Source organism: Danio rerio, chromosome 1 (assembly GCF_049306965.1).
Source record: "Danio rerio strain Tuebingen ecotype United States chromosome 1, GRCz12tu, whole genome shotgun sequence".
Lineage (NCBI taxonomy): Eukaryota > Metazoa > Chordata > Actinopteri > Cypriniformes > Danionidae > Danio > Danio rerio.
Genome location: NC_133176.1, coordinates 42,849,264 through 42,876,798, shown reverse-complemented (window position 1 = coordinate 42,876,798; position 27,535 = coordinate 42,849,264). Strand labels below are relative to the sequence as shown.

The 27,535-nt window shown below is 39.0% G+C and overlaps 1 protein-coding gene across 49 annotated transcripts in view; it reads right to left on the bottom strand.

Moving 5' to 3' along the window:
• tenm3 (teneurin transmembrane protein 3) overlaps positions 1-27,535 on the bottom strand; it is a 421,902-nt gene that overhangs the window by 8,306 nt on the left and 386,061 nt on the right. For 33 of the 49 annotated variants that reach the window (XM_068221974.2, XM_068222090.2, XM_073954622.1 and 30 more), the window contains 7 exons: positions 15,791-16,040; positions 12,240-12,260; positions 7,654-7,886; positions 7,036-7,190; positions 3,481-4,355; positions 1,146-1,321; positions 65-300 (listed from right to left, as the gene is read on the bottom strand). In XM_068221974.2, the coding sequence (XP_068078075.1) occupies positions 65-300; positions 1,146-1,321; positions 3,481-4,355; positions 7,036-7,190; positions 7,654-7,886; positions 12,240-12,260; positions 15,791-16,040 (1,946 nt within the window). The remainder of the gene's footprint in view (positions 1-64; positions 301-1,145; positions 1,322-3,480; positions 4,356-7,035; positions 7,191-7,653; positions 7,887-12,239; positions 12,261-15,790; positions 16,041-27,535) is intronic. The other 16 variants (XM_073954574.1, XM_073954819.1, XM_073905874.1 and 13 more) reach the window with 1 other exon arrangement.

Genomic DNA, 27,535 nt, shown 5'->3' with positions numbered 1-27,535 from the left:
ATCTGGTTCACTGAAGATACAGTAGCAAGCACACACGTGACTTTTAGCAACAATGTTTACATACCCTGAGTTTCCTGCCGAACACAACAACTTTCCCTCTGTTCTGTTCTTTTCTGAAGCGCCACTCTACCAAGTTCTGTCCATTCTCTCCAGGCAGAGTCATGTTTCTTCGGGCCACAGTCGGATTAGATGCACCCGCAAGAATGTGAGGTTCGGTCTGGAAGTGAGAGTCCATTCCATTGGCGTAGATGACCCTCATAGAGTTATCATAGCCCACCTGGTAGCTGTTTCTTAGTTGATCTATGAGGTGGAAAATGGTGAAACAGGAAGGATATTATTAAGGATTATATTAAGACTGTGAATACATTCTGGCACCACCACCTTGTGTTTATTCTCAAGTGACATATTTAGTTATGGGGGTCAGAGGAGGATTTGTACAAAGAAAATCTCTTGAGAGGTTCACTTTTTTGGCTGAGCTGTAATACATATTAATGCATGATCTTCTTTAATCTTATAGAATTCCTGTTAATCTAATGACTTTTTCCAAACGCAAAATTGTTACCCGTATAGCTCACTCTCACTCAATGAATGTGTCTAATTTCTGCATTGTCAAACAAAACGGCAAAGCAGATAAAAGATTAACCAATCTGTTACTGACTAAAAAAAATACAGTCGTGTTGGTCTCAAAACTTAGGTGGAGCTAGCATTTCCTGTATTGGATGTTTGATGGCACCACAGTGATTATATTCCATCTTTCATAAAGTTCAAACTACAGATGTTTTACTTGTTGTCTATGCATATTAAGCTGGGTCATGGTTATTATAAGTACTTTAGCATTAAAATTACTTAAAAACAATCCCACACTTTATTTTGTGTGATGTAGAGGTATTATTTTAGAGCCCAGGTATCCAGTGTGTTTTTGTTCTCTGTGGTGCTGTGATTATAGTCAAACCATAAATTACCATCTGACAATTTTAGCCCTAATGAATGAGTAATGAGAGTTTGGTCATTACTATTGATTTAACCTGTGAGTTACAGCTTGATTAACAGTGTGGAACATTTCCAAGACTTAAAGCAACAGGTCAATTTATAGAGCCATCATGGGTCATTGTTAATGATGATAATACAGCAGAGACTCGCTGTACCTTGAACTAATGTGTAAAACGAGTCAATGGAGGAGAGGTTGGTGGTGATGCTGACATCGTCGTCTCGTCCTGAGGTCTCAATGTCCACTGTTAAGGCTCTGTCCATCTCTCCAATCAGACTAGTGATAACCCCAGTGGGGAAAGTCACATTTGTCAGACGTCCTTCACTGTCGTAGCTGAAAATCAAAAATGCCATTAGAGATGGAGAGCACAATTGGACCTCACTGACATGCAGTCATGATGGAATAACAGTAAACATGTACGGTTCAAAGTCAGTCTTGTTTAGATGCCCTGAAACCATTGCATGTCTGACAGAGGTCAAAAGAAAATTTCATTTGTATACAAGTATATATATATGAATATATATTTGCCACATTTTTTGTTACTGCCTTATTCCAAAGTGTATTGAATTCATTTATTTCCCCAAGATTCTACACACAACACCCCATAATGACAATGTGAAAAAAGTTTTTTTTGAAATTGTTGCAAATTTATTAAAAATAAAAACCTGAAAAATCACATGCACATAAGTATTCACAGCCTTTGCTCTGAAGCTCTAAATTGAGCTTAGGTACATTCTGTTTCCACTGATCATTCTTGAGATGTTTCGGCAGCTTAACTGGAGTTCACCTGTGGTCAATTTAGTTGATTGAACATGATTTGAAAAGGCATACACCTGTCTATATAAGGTCCCAGGGTTGATAGTGCATGTCAAAGCACAAACCAAACATGAAGACAAAGGAACTGTCTGTAGACTTTCGAGACAGCATTGTCTCGAGGCACAAGGCTGGGGAAGGTCACAGAAAAATTTCTGCAGCTCTGAAAGCTTTAATGAGCACAGTGGCATCCAACATCCATAAGTGGAAGATGTTTGAAACCACCAGGACTCTTCCTAGAACTGGCCGGCCATCTAAGCTGAGTGATCAGGGAAGAAAGGGCCTTAGTCAGGGAGGTGATCAACAACCCAATGGTCACTTTGTCTGAGCTCTAGCGTTCTTTTGTAAAGAGAGGAGAACCTTACAGAAGAACAACCATCTGTGCAGCAATATACTAATCAGGCCTGTATGGTGAAGTGGCCAGACGGAAGCCACTGGAATTTGCCAAAAGGTATCTGAAGGACTGAAGGACCATAAGAAACAAAATTCTCTGGTCTGATGAGACTAAAATTGAACTCTTTGGAGTGAATGCCAGGCACTATGTTTGGAGTAAACCAGGCGTTGCTCATCACCAGGCTAATACCATCCCTACAGTGAAGCATGGTGGTGGCAGCATCATGCTGTGGGGATGTTTTTTTTAGCAGCAGGAACTGGAAGACTAGTCATGATAGAGGGAAAGATGAATGCAGCAATATACAGAGACATCCTGAATGAAAACCTGCATCAGAGTGCTCTTGACCTCAGACTCAGGGTGACGGTTCATCTTCCAGCATGGAAGTGGCTTTACAACAACTCAAAGTGGACGTCCTTGAGTGGCCCAGACAGAGCCCAGATCTAAATCCTATTGAACATCTCTGGAGAGATCTGAAAATAGCTGTACACTAACGCTTCCCATCCAAGCTGATAAGAGTTTGAGAGGTACTGTAAAAAGGAATGAGCAAAAAGACAGGTGTGCCATGCTTGTGTAAATGGGGTTTTTCAGTTTTTTTTTATTTTTAATTAATTTGCAACAATTAAAAAAAAAATATATATATATATTTTTCATATTGTCATTATGTGGCATTGTGTGTAGAATTTTGAGGAAATAAATTTAATCCATTTTGAAATAAGGCTGTAACATAAGAAATGTGGAAAAAGTGAAGCGCTATAAATACTTTCTGGAAGCACTATATGCTGGCTAGCTTGAATTTCTTGGGACTTTCAGAACTGTCCTGATGACATTTTCTCTATAAAATGGGGATTAGTTATTACCCACAAACAATAAAATGTTAACTTGGGGACATTAAAATCTAAAGGCCTTTTAATTCATCTTGTGTCTTTGTGGCAATGGTGGGGACAGTGCAAGGACACTGTTTCCAACATGTTGGCCAGGAGGACATACCCCAGACAAACATTATACAACATCTTTTTGGTCTACCACTAGCCGGATAATGTCATTCAAATTCATTTAGAATTTTCACCATGCTCTAAATAGCATGTGGTGAAATTAAATGCTATGTTTTATAACTACAGGCTTCACTTTTGCAGAAGACTTTAGACACTAAACCCTACACCATGAATACACACTACAATAGCAGCATAACATTTTAAGAAAGGAGGAAAAAAAACATGAAAAGGTCAAATTAGTATCCGAGATTAAAAATTCATAATAACAGCTGCAATAAAAAATAATCACTCACTCATAAAATGTGGTCCAGCCAATTTGGATGCTCTTGGTTGCTAGTAGACCGCTGTTACCATGGTAGGTGAAGAGCACCAACTCCTGTCCCTGTGCTGTGAGGGTCTTAAGTCCACCATTTGTGCCAATTGTCAGCCAGATAACCTGGTTGTCAGGAGCCACAATACGGACTGGCATTCGATTAGGGTCGCGGCGTACTCTGAGTGTGTTTCCACTACTGTCTGTTACAGCGGTGACATCGTCCTCATTGCTATAGCTGAAGTTGTACTTATAATCACCAGTGACCAAGCTCATAGTATACTGGTGAGTTCCATTAGAGTCAAACACATAAAGTTCTTGTGAGGCAGGTGATGCAACTTCAAAAAGACCGGAAGAACCTTGTGGAGGTCGATTGTGACGTATGGCACGAATTCGAATGTTTCCTAGGTCTGCTACATAGAGTGTTCCATCAGGAGAGACAACTAGAGAGGAAGGAGCATTAAGCCTTGCGTCTTTGGCATACCCGTCGCCTGTCTGGTAACAGTCACAGTTAGCATCATTCTTGCAATCGCAGTCAGAGGGAGCTCCTGCTAAGTGAGAAATCTCTCCATCCGTGCTGACTTGTCTGATGCGGTTGATCTTCTTTTCGTCTGTCTCTGCGATGTAGAGCACTCCACTGTAGGACAGAGAGATGGCTGTCGCACCTTCTAGAGTTGTCTGAATGGCACGCTTTCCCATGGTGTACTCAATGCCTGGCACTTGGCAATGCATAGGTCTGCCTGCCACAATGCGCACCTGCCTGTTCTCCGTTATCTGTAGCACAACATTGTTGTCAAGCACATAGATGGAGTTATCCATAGGGTTGATGGCCAGGTCTGTAGGCCACTCTAAACGCACCTGGGGGAAAGGACAGATCAAACAGGGATTTGGATCACTTACGGAATTTTGGATGCATACACACAGAGACACATTATTACATCTACCGCCTGCTCTCTCACTCTGTGTGCATTTGATGTTTGAGTCTGACACTGATGAAGAAGGATCCTTTACTTTGGAGGCTTAATACATTGGGTGCCTCTAGTTCATTCGATTTGCCTGTCGCTGGGTCATTTATTTTGCAACAGGATGCAATTCCTCAGCGCCTACAGGGAACAACTGTCTAGCAAACAAAAGCTAACCAGAATAACATTGTCCACATTGAGGACTGGAATACCTCCACTGCTACAAAAAAGAAAGATGGAGATGGTCTGCAAAGAGTTTGATTAACTGGAATATAAGAAATTAAGGAATATAAGATTGGACACAAGCACCAAGCTTTCTGCTAAACATAGTGTAAGTTTTCTTCTTGTGTCCATATGTAGTCTTGCCTTTAATCTGGTTTCAGTGTTTTTTTTTAGATAGTTGACAGTCTCGATAACAAATAATAATGCCAAGTGCGAGTGGGAGAAAGTTATGCTACTGCATAATCTAGAATTTGCTCTTGCAGATTGACTGTATAATTGTCAGTTTGTTTTCAAGACTTTGATTGAACACTGATGGAGACTGATTCTCAATTAAATCATCATTTGTGGCAAGACTGAGACATTCCCCAACCAGTTCGTCTCCTGGGTTCTCTTTCTTTCACTATTTTCCTTCCAGCTCTGAACCTGCACCCAAACCACACAGGCAGGTTAAGCGTCTTTGAAGAGCACCGCATTAAAATGTAATGGTTCTGAACTACAGCAGCTCTGGTGGATAAAAGCTTTCTCTGCTCAGCCATGGCCCGTCTGTGATTCCACCTTGTGCATAATGCATGAACTCCAGACCAGATTTTACTCAGGGCAAACGGATTTTACTTGGGTACACCACAACATGCCACCTAAAATGTTTCATCAACTCTCAGGTCACCACCTGATATGCAGAAGGCCAACTTGATAGCCTTAGAAGCATGCAAGAGTACTTTTTATGTGCTCTAGGGACAAACTTGATTTAGACTGAACATTTTTAAAACTAAGAGTGAACAGAAGATTTCCTTGAAGATCTTCTTAAGTTATTTTCAGCCTTCCCTGTTGGCCTTACTGCGGTAGGTGACAGTTGTGTAGGTTGAGCTGTATATATCTGTAATGGTGCACATCGATGAATCACTACAGCAAACGTTTGGGTAATTGTAAGGCTGACAACACCTGTCTAGGTTTGTCCATACTTCATTGAGCTTCAGTGAGCCTGGACCCAAGGGTACAGCCTCGTGTCTCGTCCCCCACTTCCATCATTTAGACAAAGACAAATGGGGATGGTGGGGACACCAGAAAACAGAAAGAGAGGGGTAGAATCATTTCTGCTGAAGATTGTGGATGGATCTTAGAGTTTACTACACTGCATGTTACTCCTTTTCAGGCAAAATATATTCTTGATAATACATCTACTGGTAAAAGAGAGTCTTCCCCCAGTTCAAAAAATGAGATTAGTTTCCAATTTGTTGTGCTGGCTCATATCTATATCTTTGACTTATTCTGAAACCCAATGACATTAATGTTGATTAAGATATACACCCTTAGTGAAGTTCTGAGATACTAGTAGCATGGTCATATCAACATGCCTCCCACAAAGCAACCTTCAGTGTAAAATAATTTGACTTGGATCTCATAGGAATGCTTATCATCATACTAATTATACTTTCAAAATGTACTATGTATTCCTGCCTTCAATTTTTTGGACTTGTCAATAATGACTAGAAATTCTCAGTGATGATGTATTTTTCCATAGGTTCACTTAGCTAAAGCAATTAGGTGCACTTATCAGCATCAGGCGAGCAGCCAGAGGGGGGAGCTCCAGGTCTTTAAGGAAGTTTTTCAGCTTGTCATCTGGGTGGAGGCTGACACAGAGGACTGATCTCAGGCTTTTGGTTTTCAGTTCAATTTAAGAGTGCTCCTGACTTGGACCTTAAAGTATGTCTTGAGGTCGGTTAAAAGATAGTAGTTCATAGGCCAGTCTACTATAAGTGCTTGGATGAAAAACCAAACTAATTCAGCTTCAAGTCTTTAAATGTTAAGTCTGCAAGATCTGCAATTCTGCTTTTGTGCTTCAAGTAAACTCTTACAGGGATTCTATGATAATAAAATATGTAAAGAAATATACACAAAAATTGAATAAAAAATATTTCAAATATAACATTTCCCCTCTAAAACTCAGGAACAGGAACGACATGAGAAAAAGTTCTGCCTTCCAGTTCAAATGAGGTAACTTTCAATTGCACCAAGGCTTTGCTTTTAACTTTGAAATGAGGCCAGTCACCCAAACATCCCTTCAGTGGTAAAGCCAGAATATCAGGTTTAAACAAGCAAATCTTTGCAGTGAGAATCACAGATCACATTCTAAAATAAATCAAAGTTTGACTTTCTGCCCTCTAATCTTTTGTTTTAGGCCAGTGGCATAACTGGACTGAATTCAACTTTATAAATAATACAACTATTATGGTGGCTGTACTTCAGCTTTTCCTTTGTTGCAAAAATAAATGGGAATTTATTTATACTTAAGTTATAAATGCATTTAAGCAATAGTATGAACAAGTGAGTATGGATATATATATATATATATATACCTGTCCAATATGCATGCTGTTATCACAGGTCAGTGGGCGAGCAGATGTGAGGTCATTAGACCCCAGCAATGTTGAGATGATGCCGTTCCGGTCTACTTTCCTTATCATGGTACCATCCACAAAGTAGATGAACCCATTCTTATCCACTGCAATGCCTACATACAGAAAGGAGAAGGGCAGATGTGACAGCTGCAAATAGACACACACACACACACACACACACACACACACACTGCACCTGCAAACAGATGAAAACACGACTAGTACACATGTCATGCTTGCCCCTGTGGTTTCCAGGTCACTGAAGACGCAGCACTCGGTGAATTATTCACTGTGTGCTTTTGGGTGGTGAATTATTCCTGAGCTAAGAGTGATGCTGAGAGCAAGTAATATGCAGGAAGCAGTTGTTTTTCATCTAGTCAGAGCTAAATCCAAGAGGCAAGGAACTGAACCCCTGGGTGTTCAGATCCAGTGAGAAATGCGGGCCTCACTTGATCACTCAAAGAAATGTTTCTATTTGAACTACTTATTTGTGAGTGACAGAACATTTAAAGAAGCGTATTATACTTGGATATAGTTTGCTACTTATTAAATATTTGGAGAGTTCATTTTCTTTACCTTTTGGTCCCAGCAGTAATGCCTCAGTAGCCTTGCCTCCATCCCCACATCGAGCCTCATCAAATGGCAGACACTGCTCTCCTGTTCCTGCCACTACCTCTGCATTCTGCAGCAGCTCTTTGGTGCCTGTCAGAGCTTTAGGCCTGAAGATACGTCGTGAGTTGGTGTCCGAAACATACAATTGACCTGTCATTGGGTCAGTTGCTAGGTAGTATCGATGTGCAGGATTATTGCTGGTGAGACAAAGGTTGAAATTTCACAATTACAGGAATACCAGCATACAAATACATACAGCACACCAACATACACATTGATATTCATGAACAAACAGTTAAAATGAGAACTGAATAGGTGAATCTGACAGAAGGCATGAGTAAGTCTTACTTATCATCACAAAATGCAAAAGCTTGAACAGATACTAGCATGAAAATTGTCTTCCATTTTAGTAGTTGTCCTAAGTTGACAATCCCCATATAATTACAACCACAAATGTTTAGTAATAATTTGGTGAAGACCTGTTTAAAAGCATGACCACTAAGATCAGGCTATTGTGTTTTGAATGTGCTTGTTTGGACCTAGCAGTTAGAGGGGAAAGGATTTGAGCACTCTGTCAGAGTGAACCTAATGCGTTATGACTGGAAATCACTATCGTCTGACACAACCATAATGATGCCCACCAAACTGTCACATCCTTTCAATCATTTGCACTTCCCACCCGCACCCCTACGACAGAGGAAAAATCCAGTGAGCTACATGAAGTGATGTATCTGTTGAAGAAAATCAACAACTTGTCCCAGTGTTTCAATTAGAAGTGACTAAGCACTAAGAATAGCACACAGACACTTTGCAAGAGGGTTGGCTTCTGGGCAGGCCATTTTCTATGTACGTTTTAAAACAGATGTGGGCTCCTGAGGTCAAATTTACGCACTGAAATGGGGGTCAATGTTTGAACTGATATGTGATAATTTTTTTTGGTTTATTTGCTTTTTTAAAAAAAAATCTAGTGAGCTTCTTATGGAGATATGATTTTTTTAATGCATCAGAGGGGGGATATGAATGTCAATCAAGGTTCCTCATTTAAGTAGCATTCAGTAGACCCCGTAGTTTTTTGTGATTCTATGATCTCTGAATCCAACGCAAAATTTCGATCCTGCTAAATTCTTAAATGCAAAATAGTCTCAAAAAATTTGAATAATCTCATAAATCTTTTAATATAAAACCATATAATCAAATTATATTTATTTTAGATTGCAATTAATTGGTTTACTTGACTTATAGACGTTGCATATGCGACATACTGCATATCTCGAAAAAAGTGGCTGGTATTATGATGTGCATCAAATCGATAAATTAATTAGTTTAACTCTTTCACGGCGGTTAACAAGAGAAACGCTTCTCTACCATTGAAGAGTTTTACAGCAATCCGTGCTTTCGCTGTATAAGGGGAAGCCCTAACGCATGTCCTATGATGTCAGATGCTCCGGGGAGTAAAATCTGAGAGAAAGTATGGTTGTGGATAAAAACAAGAGTTATACAAACTTCCTTTGGCTTAATCCCTATCGTTTTAGATCTTGTCTTGACAAGAGACCAACATAAAGAAGCTTTATTTTTATGATTTGTTTCATTGTTTCAGATTGCACAAATAACATAGTAAGCTACTTAATATGGTAATATGGTTTAATTGCAAAATTGTCCACAAATTTCTGGGAATTACCGCCACAAAATCATTTTTATTGCGAAAAATCACAAAAAATGTGGAAAAACTAGGGGTCTGATTTAGATGTTTACAGCAATATTCCCAAAAGACTAAGGAGGTCTCAGGAAGATGTTATTTACTGCTGCTATGTGGTACAAGTGGCACTTTCATTAAATAAAGATCAAAGTGTTATAAACTAATTTACCATAAAACGTTTTGCTGTTCCAAATGGAAACAAATGTGAGTTCTGGGAGTGAAACAGGGAGGACAGAAGCTTAGCAATGGCTTCGGTTAAAATAGGTTTGGGGTCAATAATCTTCTAAGTTCATGAGGCTCTGTGGAACATTAGGCTATATGGGTGTGCCTTGATGACACATACAGATGGGTCGAGACTTCTGGGACAAAAGGGCTAGCAATTAGGTGGCTTGTAATTTTCACCAGCCAGAAACCGTGCTTGTGAATTAATAACACTTAACACTTATTAATTCAGAGTCATTAATGCCTAATGGACTCCTTTTGTTTCTAAGAAGCATTGAGAAAAGTTAGGAAAATTTAATTTGGCTAAAAACACGCCCTTTAAAGTACTTTTGCCTTCAGCTTAGTCCCTGCTTTATCAGGGGTCGCCACAGCAGAGTGAACCGCCCCCTTTAAATTACTTAAACTAAAATATTTTGCCCACACACAGTGTAGCTTTATACTGAAGTTGGCCTCTAATTCCGTTTGAAATGATCTGGTAGGAGACAAAGAGGAATGGTAAGCATGTCCATGGGATTCCTAAATTTATCCCTGGTTGGAAATTTATTTAACAGGCTCTAATGGCTTTGGCTCGCCCACTACAAATTACTCGCATTTATTTCCAGTCATGTGCTCCATACATCTGTGATTAAACCCTACAGGGGCTTCAAACAGAACTTAATGTAGGATATCAACATCTACAGCACTCTGTACATCGCCCCTCAACTGGAACTATTCAAACATGTGTGGGATGATGAAGACCAATTTGCAGTGTTTATCAGGAAGTCCTGCTTGTCCAGGGCAGAGACATTTGGAGCAGTTAACTAAAGTATGGGAGATCTGTCTAGAGAAGTTTATGTCCTGAATCCTTTTTGAGAAAAATGGTTCTATGCCAGTGTCAGCTAAAATGGATGTCTTTGTGTTTTATTTAAATCTTTACTGACCGATTTGGCCTCAGATTCAAAGGCGCAGACGGATTTCAAAAAAACAAACAATTTCTTTTTGAGCTGCAAGAGGTATCTTTTGTCTTTCTGGTATATGCAACAGACCACATTAAAAGACAATGTTTTACTTGAGTTCTAAATAAATGCCACAGCTAAGCTACTCCTATATCCACAAAGTAGGGAAGATTTCACAGAGCCAGACAAAAGGAGTTTAAAGGAATTTCTCGTTGTGTTGGAAAGGCATGAGAACTTCCCCAGAGGATTTGTGATGATTCATAGACCACTGACTAACTAATAGTGTTTGAAGAAAAACGATAGCTGTTATGTTGGATTGTTTTGTCAAGAATTCAGATCTGACCTGTACAGCAGTGTTTTCAAAGAAAAAAAAAAACACTTCTGCACCATCAGCAGAAATATCAGATGAAGTCATTTTCTATATAGTGAAATCCAAAAGTCTGAGACCACTTGGATTCAAAAGTCATTTAATACTGGAAAAAGTCTACTGCGGACACATGGGGCCTTATCCTACACCGGGCGCAATAAGACGCAAGACGTGCACGAATTGTTGCTATTTTAAGACCAACCCAACTCTAAGTTTCCTGTTTTGCGCCACGTTGTTTAAAAAGTAAATCCATTTGCGCCACTCTGTGGACTTATGAGTGTGCCGGTCTATACAGGAGGTTTGTTAAGGTGCATTGTTGGTGCATTGCTATTTTGAGGAACTGGAATAAACTGCACCGTTGACCAACCAAAATCTGCTTTAAAGCTGGTCTACATAACTTATTAAAATAGTTTTGAACCAAATCTTTGTGGTTAACAAACAAAAATTAAATATGAAGGCTAATGGATGCCTTCAGTGGAGAGCGTACAACACAGTTTTCTTTATCCACAAATGTAAAGGAGTAAAGTAAAGAGTAAAAATAAAGAGAAAGAGGCCAAATAGATGAGGCTCGTTATTTATCATTGCTGTAGATAGCCTTTATAACTATTTTCTTGCTAGTGAAGTGATCAGTTTTTCCATTCAGTTTTTCTACTTACAAAGTTGCCATGTAAATAACTGCTGCGCCATGGCGTGACGCAACTGACTCTTAAATGGAATGGTAGATGAGACTCTGATTGGTTAATTGCACGCTATGCTCCAAACACACCCTTAACTCCTTAAGAGAATAAGCACAACCCTGTTAGACCATGCGCCATGGTGCAAACTGTATTTTAAAATAGCAAAATAGATTCGGACAGATCCTCAATGCTTTTGCGCCATGCGCTTTAGACTCTGCGCCTAGATCATTAAAATAGACCCAATGATGATCTTTTAAGCTTCTAAAGGGGACAAGATCAGAAAACATCCCAGATCCAAAACTTAACAAGGGTCAGCCAAAGCGCAAGTATGCTATATGTTGGAGCACATTAAAATTTGTAATAATACAAAAAACGACTAGTGTTCTTAACATTTGGGACCTCACTACATTAGAGATTTGTGCAATGAGATTTAATCAAAAAATAAATAATAATCTATAAAATAATAAAATAATAATCAAAAACACATCAATCACAAACTATACACCAAAAAAACAACAGTTGACAAACATTTACATTGCATTCCTTCTGATGACATGCAAAAATCCTTATTAGAAGAGAAGACATGAGAACACTTGACTAAAAAATTGACTGCACCAGAGCTGTGAATTCATGATAGAGTTAAATTGGCTTACCTATGTCTGAAATCTTTATTTCTTAGGGTAGCAGAGGAAAAAAACAGCAGAAATAAGAGAGATAAGAAAAGGATAGAGAGTAAAAAATACAGCAGAAGCACATTAATCTTGTCAAGAAAGGGGAAAAAAACAGGTGTGCATATATTAATCTCTCCCTCTCACACGCAGACGAGAAATAACGCAGCGAGACAGGGCTGTTAACCGTACTTTGTCTTGTTTCTTAAACAGAGCTGGATGTGCGAATATTCCACCTGGGAACTGAAGAACAGTATGAGCTCACAGCACATGCTGGGGTTAACTGGCCCATAATAGCAAATTGATTGTGTCCCAGACAATGAAAAGCAATTCCTTAAACATTGCCTTTAGCCGCACAGAAGCCACGCTGTGAATATGTCACACAGAGGACCACCGTTTCATTTGCTTCATCCATATGTTTTACTACTTTAATGAAGGAATTTAATTTACAAGAGCAGCAGCAGACACACAACGATGATACCCAAACCTGTTAAGTGCTGGGCCATTTATAGAGAAGTGTGCGAGCACACATATGAGAGATTTTTATGCGCTGGTATCAAGTTGGGGGCAGATGGAAGAAAAGGAAGATGATAAGATAAGGTTAAAAATACAGTAAGTGTCAATGACAGAAAGACACAGGCAGGGAAAACATGAGATGGAAAACGAGAGGCGGCTAAAAGGACGAGACAGACAATTTAGGGTGAAAGAGAAAGGAATAAGAGATAAGGAAAGAGAGGAGATAAGAGGTAGCGGTCATGTATCACTGCAATGACTAAATGAGGTGCTGCAGGAGAGCGGAGAGTGACATGGAGGGCCCTCTAGGCCCCGGCGAGTGTGAGGGATGAATTTATGATCATTTCAGCGAAAGTCTATAAACGACCCGAGACGCGGCTCTGATTTCATATAGAGGGACCCTGAGAGCACTTTGAAAGAAAATCTACGTGGCTCCTTTTTGTGTGGATGTGTGAGCCCACTCTAGATCTAAGGGAAGGAAATGACAGGTCTTGAGGTTTGAAAGAAAAGGGCACATGTGTTCACCTCATGCTTGTAATGTATCAGCTCTGCACTTCACGCTGTTTAGATTGTACACACACTGTGATCACAGTCGGGAGAAAATATAGCTTGAATATTTGAGATAGTTTGGATTATTAAATCAGTCTAAGCATGCTGTATGGAGAAATTAAGTCATTCCTGAACAATCGAAACCAATCTTTCCGTTACTGAGATATTTTCCTGAAAAGGGGAAATCTGTCTTCATTTACTAAACTTCATGTCACTCCAAACAAAGGGAAATTCTTTTTTATATTAAGTCCAACAAAGCATTCTTCCATATAATAAAAGAGACTGTAGGGCTGCACGATATTGGAATAAGATTATCTGCAATTTCAATTGCAATGTTTCACAAGATAACTTGAATAATAATTATCATTTTAGATGGATTGGGATCATTTTTGTTAGGGCTGCACGATATTAGAAAAAATTGACATTGAAATGTTTTGACATTAAAAGTTTGAGGTCAGTTTTTAGTTTTTTAAAAAAGAAAATGATTCGTTGTCAAAATTAATTTATTAAACATTTTATTAAATGTACAATAAATTGTTGAATTGTTAAATTCTTATTTATTAAATATTTATTTATTTATTATTGTATGTAGTTTCAAATGAAATTATTACTCCAGTCATTATTGCTTTTATTTGTATTATTTCTATTGTTACTATTACCATTAATAATAAAAATAATATTAAGAATATTAACAATAATAATATTAATAATAATAATAACAATAATAATAAATATTAGAGTGATTTCTGAATGTGTCTGGGCTGATAAACAATATTATAGCCCTAATTTTTGTAGGTTTTATTATGCATATAATACAATAAACCAATTACAAGCAGAGATTACAGTAAATATAGAATAAATATATCAATGAAGGTGTCTAAGAGCATTAAGAAACCAAACATAAAATAATTAAATGTACAGTAAAGTTGTGTTCATTGTATAAATAAATACAGTTAATCTTTGTTAAAGCTACAAATGTAATATGTTCTTGTGCCCAAATGCTTTAAACCAGGGGTGCCCAAACTTTTTCTTATGAAGGGCCAAAAACACTTCTAAGGGTAGTGGGCAGAAGGTAAATATAGTTGCCATGAGTAATTTCCTAATTTATTTACTAATATATAAAAAATACCACAAAATATTTGACATTTTATAATGAACTTATTACAGTAAAAAAAACAAACAAAAAAAAAAAAACATCTAATTTATAAAAGAATGGAGTTACACTAATTTTGCCTTGATTTGCTCTTATATTTGCATAGTCCTCTATTGGGCTTGTGACAGTATTTACATTTTAAAACTCTTATGATTATTTACATTTAATTTCAATTTCCTTTTTTGTAGCTCAGCAATAAAACAAATAAACAAAAAAGGTTACGTTGAATTAGAAAATGACAATCAATGTTAAAGTCATCGTCCCAACCTTCTATATCATTCTCAGATGGGATGATGAGCCAAATCAATGGTTACAATGGGCCAACTTTGGTCATCTCTGCTTTAAACTCACAGGCCTTTAAAACACATAAACTTTCACTTTGTTATGGTTAAACTGAAATGATTGACTATTGCAGATTTACTACTGCGATATCGATGCTAAACAATATATTGTGCAGTCCTAGAATGAAGGTTGCTGTTGCTGATCTTCATATTTAAACAATTAAATAATGTTTTAAGAAAAGACAGTCCATGTCATCACTCCCTCTGACTGGAGAAGGCTGTGCAAAACCAAGAAATGTGTTCCAACAAAGACTTTTGTTTATAATGATTACTGAAACACTGTCATGTATTTACATTTTAGCGGCAATTAAGAGATTGAAAGATTACTAAGAATGCATTTTTATGACATTTAGAGGTCGTGCTGTAATCTGTGGTATGTGAACTTTTGGCTAAATCACTGTAAAAACCAAACTGAATGATGAGATTTGAGCTTCTGAATGTCAGCTGAGAGAAAAATCAAAAGCAACAATAATAGAAACAGAAATGCCCTGTAGCCAACATAAAAAAACAATTGCATTTCAGTAAAAGAATAGTCATACTTGGAATCAACAGCTTCTTGAATTTAAAAGCTTTATGGCCATATTAAAATCTCAGCGATTAATCTCTTTGAAGAAACAAACAAAACAGTTTAGTTGGCAGAAATACTTTGAGAGATAAACACTGTTATTTCTCTGAGCCCAGTAAATAAACACACACGCACAAACACACACAGAGCCTTTGATGTGGGCTGGACGAACTCAATAGAAGGCTTGTGGTGGATATAAAAAAGAGAGGTATGGGAATATGTATTTCTTCTTGGCTTAGGAAAGGCAAGAGCACCAGTAATGAGTCACCCTCTACAGATGAGAACTCTGTCACAAGCAGCACGTTCTTTTCAGACCACATTAACCTTATATTACGGTTCAACAACATCTATGTGTTCTTATCATTAACACAAAGGAGAGATCATACTGTCCACTTCCATTCCATGCATTTCCTACCTCAGCTCCATAACACTGGTAACGTTTCCTGAGGGAAAGATGCGTCTGATGTAGTTGAAGTCACCGACGAACAGGCTGCCATCAGATCCACAGGCCAGGGCCACTGGAGCCAGCAGTTTGTTGCCATCAGCCTGACCATTACAGCTGGGGCAGGAGATACTGCGCCTGCGCCCATTCCCCATAATAGTGCTGATCACTGGAGGCTGCTGAGAGACGAAGACGTTCTCACCGTTGCCTTTGTACAGGATGCCTGCCAGAAAGGAGAAAAGATGAATGATTACAGACGGATAAAAAGACAAACTCATGTCATATAGAGTGCTTGGACACTGAAACTGAAACACTGGCCAATTTAGTTTTGGACAGGAGTAACTGTGGATGCAAGAGGAAGCTGTCTGCAATGATGCAAGTAGTATGCAAAAAAAACATAAAACCAATACTGCAGAATTAAATGTGCATCTCAACTCTTCTATTTCCACCAAAACTGTTTGTCAGGAGCTCCACAGGGTCAATATACATGGCCGGGCTGCTATAGCCAAACCTTTGGTCACTTGTGCCAATGGCAAACGTTAGTTTTAATGGTGCCAGCAGCACAAATCTTGGGCTGTGGACAATCTGAAACATTTATTGTTCTTTGATGAGTCCACCTTCACCTTCTTTCCTACAGCTAAGTGAGTTACAGTGTGGAAAAGCCTATGTTTGATATACAATATTATATAGCAGTTAGATGGAGTAATTTAAATGTGGATAAGCATGTTCACAGTTTGTATTGGTCTGTTTTTCTGTGTTTGTTTGCAGTGTTCCAGACGGGCTGTCTGTTGTATAGATCTATCTATATATAAAACATAAATAAAATCACACATCAACATAGACAAAACATTCACTGACAGCTTGCCTGAAACATTGCAAAACACAGACATCATGGTGTAAGTATATCTCACAATCCTGCCAGCAGCAGCAGCAGCCTGAGGATTGGCTTTGCTCAAGAGCAGAAATGGGATGGTTCATGAAGAACCCATACAGGGACTGAGCAATGTGAGAATTGTCAACCATTAGATCCCTCCAAACCAATCATACAAAATCAAAACTGTAAAAATGTAATCAACAATACACATTCAGTAAATAAGAGGAGAGATGATCTGCAACATGTTGTTACTGCTAAAATAACCCATAAGTCCCATACACAAAAAGATATCTGTGTAATTCACCCATACTGTTGGCTAAATAGGATAAAAAAAACCTATATTGTAGTCATTTTGTGTAATGTTATCAAAGGGTGTTAACATTTTCACTGGTTTTCAAAACTGGTTTATATTAACATAGCACTCTGATAATTCTAATGCTAATATATTCAGTTGTGAAAAGAGGGTCAATCTGGCTAGAGTTCAGAATCAATAAACAGCCTAAACACATGCTGATAGAATGATTATATTGCACAGGCAACTTAAAGAAATCGTTGGATCACATCACAGTAAGTTTTATATAATAAAAACCGCATCAATGTATGGTTTACATTATCAATTCTAAAAATAGGTACTCATCAGCTTAGTACTGTTAAAAAAGCTATTTGTTCTGTTTAGACCAGGGGTCACCACAACTGTTCCTGGAGGGCTAACTTTCTGCAGATTTCAGTTGCAACCTTGACTAAACACACCTGTCTGTAATCAAGTGGTGCTTCAGGTCCTAATTAATTGGTTCAGGTGTGTTTGATCAGGGTTGGAGCTGAATTCTGAGGTAAGGTAGCTCTCCAGGAACAGGGTTGGTAACTCGTGGGCGGCGTCTGAAACCGCATACTTCCATACTATATAGTACGCTAAAATCAGTATGCGAGCCGAGTAGTATGTCCGAATTCATAGAATTCGAAAATCAGTAGGCGAGAAGTACCCGGATGACTTACTACTTCCGGCGAGTTTTTGAAGTGCGCATCCCATGCACGCTGCGCTATCCCATAATGCCCTGTGAGAGAATCAATGAATGGAAGTGAGGCGATGCAACAGACGCATGTAGGTCACGTGACCATGACAAAATGGCGGATGTAGTACGTCCGAATTTCATTCATACTTTTCACATTCATACTGTATAGAACGTACTTTTCTAACTGCCGAGTAGTACGTTTAAATTTAAATGCAGTACCTACTGAGTAGTAGGCGGTTTCGGACGCAGCCGTGGTTTAGACATTGTACCCCTTTATAAAAGAATATTTTATAAAACATATATAATACCATCATTAATGTTAAATAAAAGCCAGTTAAGGCTGTGTCACCAAGTTGTTACAAATCATGACTGAAGGTATGACTGCTATGCCTGCACCTTTCTGGTTAATCTTTTAGCCATGGCAAAATCGTGAATTAGCATGTCTTGTAAATTTAAGTGGATATAGGGAAAAACTATTTTTAAAGTTTTTTTTTTTTTTATCTGATGGTTTTGGTGTATGTTTGTGTGTGCGCATGCAAAATGCAGTTTGGAAATACCATAGGGTCTGGGTTTGTGCTGTGTGATGAGCTTGATTGGTGCCAGGTTTGGATATGATTTGTGAGATTGTGTTTTAATATTCTCCCTCGGGACATATTTTAATGGCAATACCAAACTGAGGAAACCCCACTAGAATTCCCTTATGCCCTTACCCTGTTTCTAATGGCTTGTTTTTTGCTGAGTGGAATGGTTCACTACAATACAGTACGGTTTGGGACACAATTAAGGTTTCCACAGGCAGAAGTTGACCACTTTTTTGGTTAACTAGTACAACAGAACAGAACCTAAAGGGTGGAACTAGACTCATTGCAAAAACTGACTGGTATACAGTCAAAATTGTTACTTGTGTTTGATACAAGACGAATGAGATCATAGGAAGTGCCATTTTTGAATACATAGCTCAAACATAATACCATAATAATACAATGATGCACAGAGTTCATGTGCACAGCAATGAACTATGGTCAATCTGAACTTAAAGCTTGCGACAAATGGCCATATGCAAGAACAGGATCGGCTGTATGGCCTCTATTGTTGTTTACTCAGCCATTCACATTTCATGTATTGAATGTGTAGAAGGCACAAGGTGCTTTGTTTGGCTCTCCTCATGCTTTTGTGATTCTTCTAATAATGCTTTCTGCCCACACTATGGCTGCCTAGGGCAGGTAGACAGAAATGCAGGCCTGATCAATGTTACCCATACCACAAGACAACAGATTTTATTTACATTTTAATATATTGCAAGACTGCAATCAAGTCCATTAATCAGAAAAAAATCCATATTTACTAACAGCTTAAACCAGCGCAAAACCCTCGTTTGGCGTAAATAAAATACAGGATTATCTAAAGACAGTCAGTTAAACATTTGTTTGTGATTTTTATGGTTGATATTATTGCATATACATTGTTGGAACTTCCTTTTCATATCCACAATATATGCTTGGCAAGTATTTGAATGAAGACAGGCAATTTTCTTGGCAATCTACTTAGCAAGTTACTTCCAAAAAAGGCTGAAAAAAGTGGTCAAAGAGAGATCAAGACTGGTTAGCAATAAGTCGAGCACAGGAGGTCTTTTATCAGGATTTAGAGTGGTGATAAAGGTATGAATTTTTTTTTTTCAATCTTGTTTTAATGTTAGTTAGGATCAAGGGGACACCAGGAGAGGAGGGTCAGCAGGAACCATCACTAAAGAGCATTTATAGAGTGAAATATGTTCATGTTACATGAAAGTGAATCACAAATGTTGGAGGAGGGATGACAAGCATCAACATGGTACAAAAATTTACTAAATGAGCAGATCTGTTTGTTCATACATCTAACTTGCCACTAGTATGTTCTGATAAAAATACCTTCTGCATATTTAAGTACATGAAACACCCTCAAATTAAAAAAAAACTTACACTTTGATACAAGCCAGCAAGCCTTTGAAATTTTTATATATCTTCAGCTATGGTCAATAAGGAATTTTCAAGCTATAAAATGGCTTGTTGGAAGAAAACATTAAACTTTAACAAGTAGTTTTGAAATGTAAAGTGTGTTGAAAGAGCATTTTGCCTGAGCATGTTTTTTCCATTCATTTAAGCAGGTTAATATTGCATAAATGTATCACACACTACAGTAATACAATCCAAGACAACTACTCGACAAACGATAAAAACCTGGCCTGACACTTCTGAAAGTCTAGAAATTAAGAGTATGTGATTTAAAAATGTTGAAATGAAATAGAAGTGTCAGGAAGAGTTTATATTCACATTTATATTCTTAGCAGAAGCCCACAAATCACATTAAATGGCGGGAACCAACACGGAGAGCTGAGGATACATGACACCTGCTAAGCCAGGCCTCAGAATTTCATCCAGCATGCTGAATTTAATGGGGTTGCCAGCTCTTGGTTCCCATAGAGAAAGCAAACAAGACAGAGAGCGAGAAAGGAGATGGAGGGCATCAGGGAGAGACAAGCGATTCGTAGACGGAGCAGAAATAACATGTGCCACCACAAACCGCTGTCATCCACTGTGAGTGCTCAAATTAGAGTCCACCACAAGACTCCTGTCAGCTGTGAACTCCACTAACTTCCTACTGCCTTCTCAGCACAACCCCTCCACCCAGAAGGAGAGAGAGAAGTTGTGTTCCCAGACCTAGCCACTACACTGCCTACATCCAGATTGTCATGGAAGCTCAAAAGTGTCAGGTTTGAAATGGTCAACAACTCTTATTTATGTCACAGGAGACAGAAACAGTTCAGCATGAACTCTGTGCAAAACCTATAAACATTGATATGGTGTTAAATAATTACTTTAAAGTCTTTGAAATGAACTTCCGTGGCATTTTGGGAGCATGCCGGTGATGCCTTAAAAATACTGCCCCTGTTTTGGAAGGAAAAGTGTGTGCCCAAAACATGGAAAACGTCTGCTCTGCGTACACATGTGTGCACTGAAGATAAGACTGGACAAAACCAAAGACATTTAAGTGTGTGTGTTCTTATACACGTGTGCAGGTGAACTCAAAGTGTCCAAGTCAATAGAATGTTTTCTAAAAGCGCCCTTGCGAACACAGTTAACTGCTTTTCGGGAGTTGCTTTGAAAACGGCGGGGTGTTCGAGACTGGGGGGGGGGGGGGGTCTTCAAAGCTGCACTTCAAAGGATGACTTCATGCTGTGCTCGCTAAATTATTCACATCGGGCAACGTGCTGGAATTCTGCATCTAGCTTCTCTGTGCGCTAATTATGAGTGAGATCAATGACGCCATCTTAAGCCTCCTCTCGGGTGTGCTTGGGCACCGGTCCACACAGCAGCCGCATCGTGGTCTAAACGTCCCCATAAATCTCAATATACCTCCTCCTCTGATCAACCACCCACCATCGATTAAGCCATTGAGCGAGGGATCGGCTGGAAGAGTGAGAGGAATGGCTGCTTTCGGGGCTACTTTTAGGCTAACACTGTAGCAATGCTCTGCTAACAAAGACAAATTGGATGAGGGAGGCCCATTGGCCCTGGGAAAGACCCACGACCTTGACTTCAAACCAGGCTACTCTGATGGAGGTCGCACCAGATATATACACACACAAACAAGTGTATACAGAAACATTCTCAATGGTTAATCAGAGCCATGCGCATGGGCCGGTTTTTCACGCAAATTACTCATGGTCGCATTAGTAATGAAACCCACACCGCACCTGTTTGATCTGCCATACGAGGGGCTGGGAATAAAAGCACAAGCGGATGTATGTACACCCACATGCACAACAATGAATGTCTTCAATTACACACACACAGATTATGAGGAGACCGGCTCACGATGTGGGACGTGTTGGATTATTCATTCAGGCATGCAGAGAGAATGCCCTCAGCTCACAGTGATTGTGTGTACATGTTCCTTTGATACGCGTGATGTGTGTTTATATATAAATCTGACAGAGGGGGACAGGTCATGAGTGGAAAGCAGTGATTTGCCAATAAAGGGCTGAATTGGAGTTTATAGCTGCTGTGTTTATGCTGGGTCAGAAACTGGATGAGATTATAGAGCTGGAGCTGTAGTCTACTCAATTTTCTTCCATTTACGCCTCACAAACCATCTGTCACTGCCTCTTTTTCTTTCTCTCAGCGTACCATTTCATGTCTCATCTTCTACTTCACTTCTTTTGTCTCAACAACTCTGCTTCAATCTCTTCAGACAACGCTTGGCCTTTTCTATTTCTGTTGTGAGAATATGATAACACTAGGCTTGTCGCGATACCATTAATTCATGTTACGATACTACACCAGCTGAAGTATCATGATACTAAGTAGAATTGTGATACTGTAATTCATAACTCAAATCCATGAAATAAAGAAAATTGTATAATACTACAGAAATACGATATTTTGTTATAACAGGCCTACTTGAATTGAATTAATGATTCCGTCACTGCACCTAAACTCTATTCGTTCTTTTTGTTAATTTGGTAGATAGCTGAACAACAAAACATGCATTAAATTAAAGATACAAATGATACCAAATTAAATTTGTTACAAAAAGAGCATTTTTCAATGTTTCCTGTTACTATTGTTTTTTTTTTCTTTAATCTTATCAGGTAAGAATCCAAGGTAATTCAAAATTTACTTTTAAAAAAAAAATGTCACAATTGTTGTAGCGATTAAATTATATTGACAGAAGCAGATTAGAACTGATTAGGATTCGTCAAAAAACGTGCAATAGGCTACCATAAAAGGTGTGAATTCTACAATTTGCAAAATTGAAGCACATACTATTCAAATAAAATAGCCTATTGCTGCACAAATGCGTTAGCATTTTAGTGACTTTTTCACATGAAACATTATCTATTGTTGAATTACTACCGGTAACAAACTACAGTGGCATCGCAAGTATTTTAGAGCCAAAGGCCCAATCCTAATTCTATATTTGTACCCCACCCCTTCCCCTTGGCCCTTAAAAACAGAGCTTCAAAATTTACCCCCAAGAAATGGGACACCACTACAGCACCTTAACACGTCATCATATGTCATCATGATCCCTCACTTTATATGAGATTGTCGATGGTGACTGCTGTAGTTATTCTAGTTGCGTAATTTTTTTGGTATTTATCTTCAGGAAATCACAGAAGGCAACAATATCATGTTATCATAACGATATAATGTGGCAATAAGACTGTAAAAATACTGTGCATTTACACTGTGGCCATATTTATTTATGTAAACACACAAAAACAACATTAACATTATAGCAGACACTGTAAAAGCTCATTACCGGTCACCAGACTTTTCTGACAGGGTATTCGAGTTTCATCTATTGACAGATGTGAAAGTATGTTGTAGGACAGTATGTTTTTAATAGGGATTATAGGTAGAGAAATTTAGCGCTTTTTATTTTAGCAATTTTATTAAAGGATGACATTAAAATACGAGCGGATAATAAATGTATTAAAACATATTAGGGGTGTCAAAATTAATTGTTTCTTCAGTGCACCGCGATGCAGAAAATTCAGTAGCTGTTCAGTAATAATCATAACCGGTTATTGTGTACTGACATCATTTATTTAATTTGTGCTATGTCGCCGTAGCTTACTATGGTGAGGGAGGCAAGCGCGAGTATTTACAATGCTCCAACTACTTAAAAATGCAGAAACTGCACAATTTTACTGTGTATGTGTTTGCTGGGCAGTCTTTCACTGACACAGCAGAAGTACTTAATTAACTGTGATTGAGAGAATGAAAGTAAACTCTCTTTCTCTCACTGTGGCCCATTTGACCTGCTGGCATGACATTTCCTCTCCTTCCTGCTGTTACAGCAATACTTCTGGACACAGACACAAGCGCGTGTCTGCAGAGTTTTCTCCACCGTGTCTATCATGGATCAGCTGTGATCGCCGCTGCCGTTTATCAGAGTCACTCATTTGTGAAGAGTGCCAGCGCATAAGAGCCAATCACAGCCCTTTCTGTTGAGCGCGTGAGCAGTCCAAGGGGTGTAAGAAAAACTTGCTAGACAAGGCTCAGAAAGCGAGTGGGATATTTATATTTGTTTATTTGCCATAAATGCTTGTGTTGTTTAAAGGTACAGTTTATATATCTGACTGCTTGTATTAAAGGACAAAATGTATTACAAATAGTATATAAATATAGTTATACATTTAATACAAGAATTGCTGTGCTGTGAAGAAAATATAAAACTGTGCATGGAAAGCATCGTCAATGCACCGTGATGCACCGAGATATCGAATTGAACCGAATTGATGGCATGATATTCATAACCGAAGAGAACCATGAGACCAGTGTGGTTCACAGCTCTCCTGACTGAAAAATCTCTGTTTGAAGGGGTATCTAGCCCTTCCCCTTAGCCCTATGCCTTCAAGCTACAGAGAATTGGGACACCCTACCCCTTCACGTGAACGTAAGGGGAAGGGTTAAGGGGCAGAATTGAGATTGGGCCATATAATCACAATACTACCATAGTACCGTTAAGCAGTGCAAACCTAGATAACACTGCAAATATTTGTACATATACATTTAAATAAGAATTATATTAGACTGGAAACTGTCGCATTGTACTTTATAAATATAAAAAATCCTCTATATATTGGTTTTCTGAACTTGTTATTCCATTGCTATTTTAAAGCTATGCATAATTTCTTTGTTTATCTTTGCAGTCATCGCCACTGTGTCAGCTAAGGTATGGAAAGGCAGCAATAAATCTTTGCATAGCCTTGCAAATCGTGTTTGTGTATGAGCAGAGGGAGAGTGATTAGTGGTCATCAAGTATTACCAAAATCAATTTAATTTAATCATTTTGCCTCTCCCTGTGTGTTCATTTCTCACATCTCTCTGCCGTTTTTTTGTCATTAATATTTCATGAACTAACTCCTTCCCAACAGGTCCAAAGTCAATTTGAATAATGGGAAAACAGTGTGTTTGGAATCAGGACAAAACTAGTAATAAGCAGGGGATGCAATCTTTTTCTGTCCGGATTGCCTGCATCACACATGCGGCACTGCAGAGAAAACAAGGGGCAAATCTGTGAACATGCTCTCTCTCAATCACACACTCTGTCTTTGAAGATTTCCTGACTGGAAGTAATTGCAGTCCCAAAGAGAGGTGTCTGAATCTCTCTCTCTGACCTCCCGCTGTTTGGTGGAGGGAGGGGAGGTACAGTGGTTGAGTACTGACAGGGCCTGATAAGGGCAGATGAAAGGAATTGGAGGCTGAGATGGTGAGAGAGGATGCAGGTAAGCCCCGTAGGCAGTAGTGGTCCACATCAGAAGAGCGGGTTGCGCCAGGCTCATGCAGCCAGATTCAAAGTTGCATTACATGCCTGCACACGACTAAAGCTAAACTCAATGGGATTTAGAAAGGGCAGTAAAGTCTAGCACAGCTGAATTTGCAGTGCCCGAGTGTGTGAGAGGTGAGATGCAAAGGTGGGTCCAACGGCTTTCAGGTTCAATTGAAAAAGAGGCTGAAAGGAGGAGTTAAAATGTGATTATGTCACTTTCATGTGTATGTGTGTACACATTTGTTAAAGAGGTTTAGTTGGAACGAATGTATATGCACATTAAGGCAGCAGGAGGCAGTGAAAGTAAGGGGGCTTTCCATAAGTAAGGGGATATTGTGAATGAGCTCTTTAAGATAACATGCCTGGGACAGGAGCCTGTGCTAGCTGTGGTATGTGGACATGGATTCTGACTCTCTTAGTCAGGTCAAAGCAGAGTAAGTTACTTATCGCCAGTTAGACACTGTTCACAGTCAACTCTTCTGTCTGCTTGGTGAACAAAAGTAACCAATTAATCATCTTTACTAACTAACCATTATGATGCAATCACAGAATTTCATTTGGGCCCTGTCCCAATTCCTGTCCAAAACTCCACAGTCCTGTTCTACACTGAGAAACTCATGAGGAGAAAAAAAAAAAACAAAAAACATATGGGACGGCCTAAAGTTCTTTGGATTTCATAACCGTGCCCATAAAGTGAGCCAATTGAGAGGACCTTTGACTTGCATAGTATGCCAATTAAGGGGCAATACAAAACCAGCCACATTCAAGATGGCAGTGCAAGTACTGTATAAATATTTATTACACAGCTCTCTGGCATATTTTATTCAGATTATTCAATTTCTGAACAGTGCGGTCAAATGCCTTCGTATAATGATCACTAAACCGTATAATTGTCAAAGATTTCCAACACAGCTGTGCTTGTCTCATGTTTCAGCTTCCTGTTGGGACCCGATCAACCTGTCAGGGTTTATTTCATGATAACGACTGGCTGACCGTAGATTAACTAGTTTCTTTAGAAAAGCCTGTGAATGTGAACAGATGGGGACACTAAAACAGCGAGAGTTTATGTTTAAGTTTGTGGCTGGGCGTTGTCTGGATGTAAGCATGCAGTTTTTCCCCCCTGTGAGACAGCATGAAAAGAGTGGTGACAGGGTGAGGTCACCAGAGACGGGAAGCTAATGCAAACAAACACTCCTACACTTAACCAAACCCCAGTGGACCATACTCTAGGTCTCATTTCGCTCTTCCTTTCATTACAGCTAAACTAGATACACTGAATGACTCTTGAGCCTAAAGCTCAGAACTGCACACATTTTAGAGAGACACTTACAATTAGGGATGTCCAGATCCGTGATCGGAAATCTGGCCAATCACGTAGTTTCAGACTCGATTGGAATCGTTCGTTACCTCCCGGTCAGGACTCAACTATATATGTTTATATCTCATAATTTTTTTAACACATCTATGGTGATGCAGTGGCACAGTTAGACCTCTTCCTTGACTTCACACAGAAACAGCAACGCATGCGGCATGACATTACTTTGTTGCAGAGATGCTATTGGTTAAATCCCAGCAAAGTAGAACACGGAAGCAGCTTGAAGCGAAAAGCGCAATTATGTCTGCGGTCTGAAGGTCTAAAGTTGATGACGACAACATTGGCAACATTGTGAGATATCTAAACTTGGCATTGCAAGAGGTGGCAAGGAAAAGGCTACGTTTAGCACAACAAACCTGATAAGAGACCTCAAAAACAAACATAGAACCTCGATTTAAAATGCAGACTTGCCACTATTTCACAGAGAAAGCTCTGACAGCCCTTTAAAATAAATTTTCTGACAAACTGCTTGTCCTGTTATAAGATGTACCTCATGTTTCGTTCAGCACAGAGATATGGAGTTTGTCCGTAGCTCCCGTGTCTCTACCAAGCCTTTATGTATTATAGAAGTGTCAGATTGAGTTTTGGTATCAGTAGATACTCAAAATCAAATGACTGGCACTCGAGGGCAAAAAAGCAGATTGGGACATCCCTATTTACAATTATATATGTTGTAGCTCCCTTGCTGCACACAATAAATGTTTATGGATACATGCTATTCATTTCTATCAGTTCGTTATGGCCATTTTGAGACCACTGACAGTAATTAGTCACTTTGTACTAAATATTTTATAGGGTATGTGTTTGCCTAAATTGCTATTACGAAAAAAAATGTTAAGGAAACTCTTTTTATCACATGCAGTAGAGCATACTGACCTAATATAGCACTGGAACTGAGGACCTACAATCTTGAATGATCCAACAGTGCTTGAATAGACTGCAGCAGTGTGTTCTGGGATACCCTAGTTTAGGCAGGCGTCTCAATTGCCAGGCAGTTCAATATGCAAGAGACCACGAAGTAAAAGGGGTGGTGGGTAGAGGGCAGTAAGGGACGAAGCAAGGGCAGCAAGCATAGAGATGAAAGACCATTGGAATTTGTATGGAGCTCTGGCTCTCTGCCAGTAAAGTAAAACAGGGTT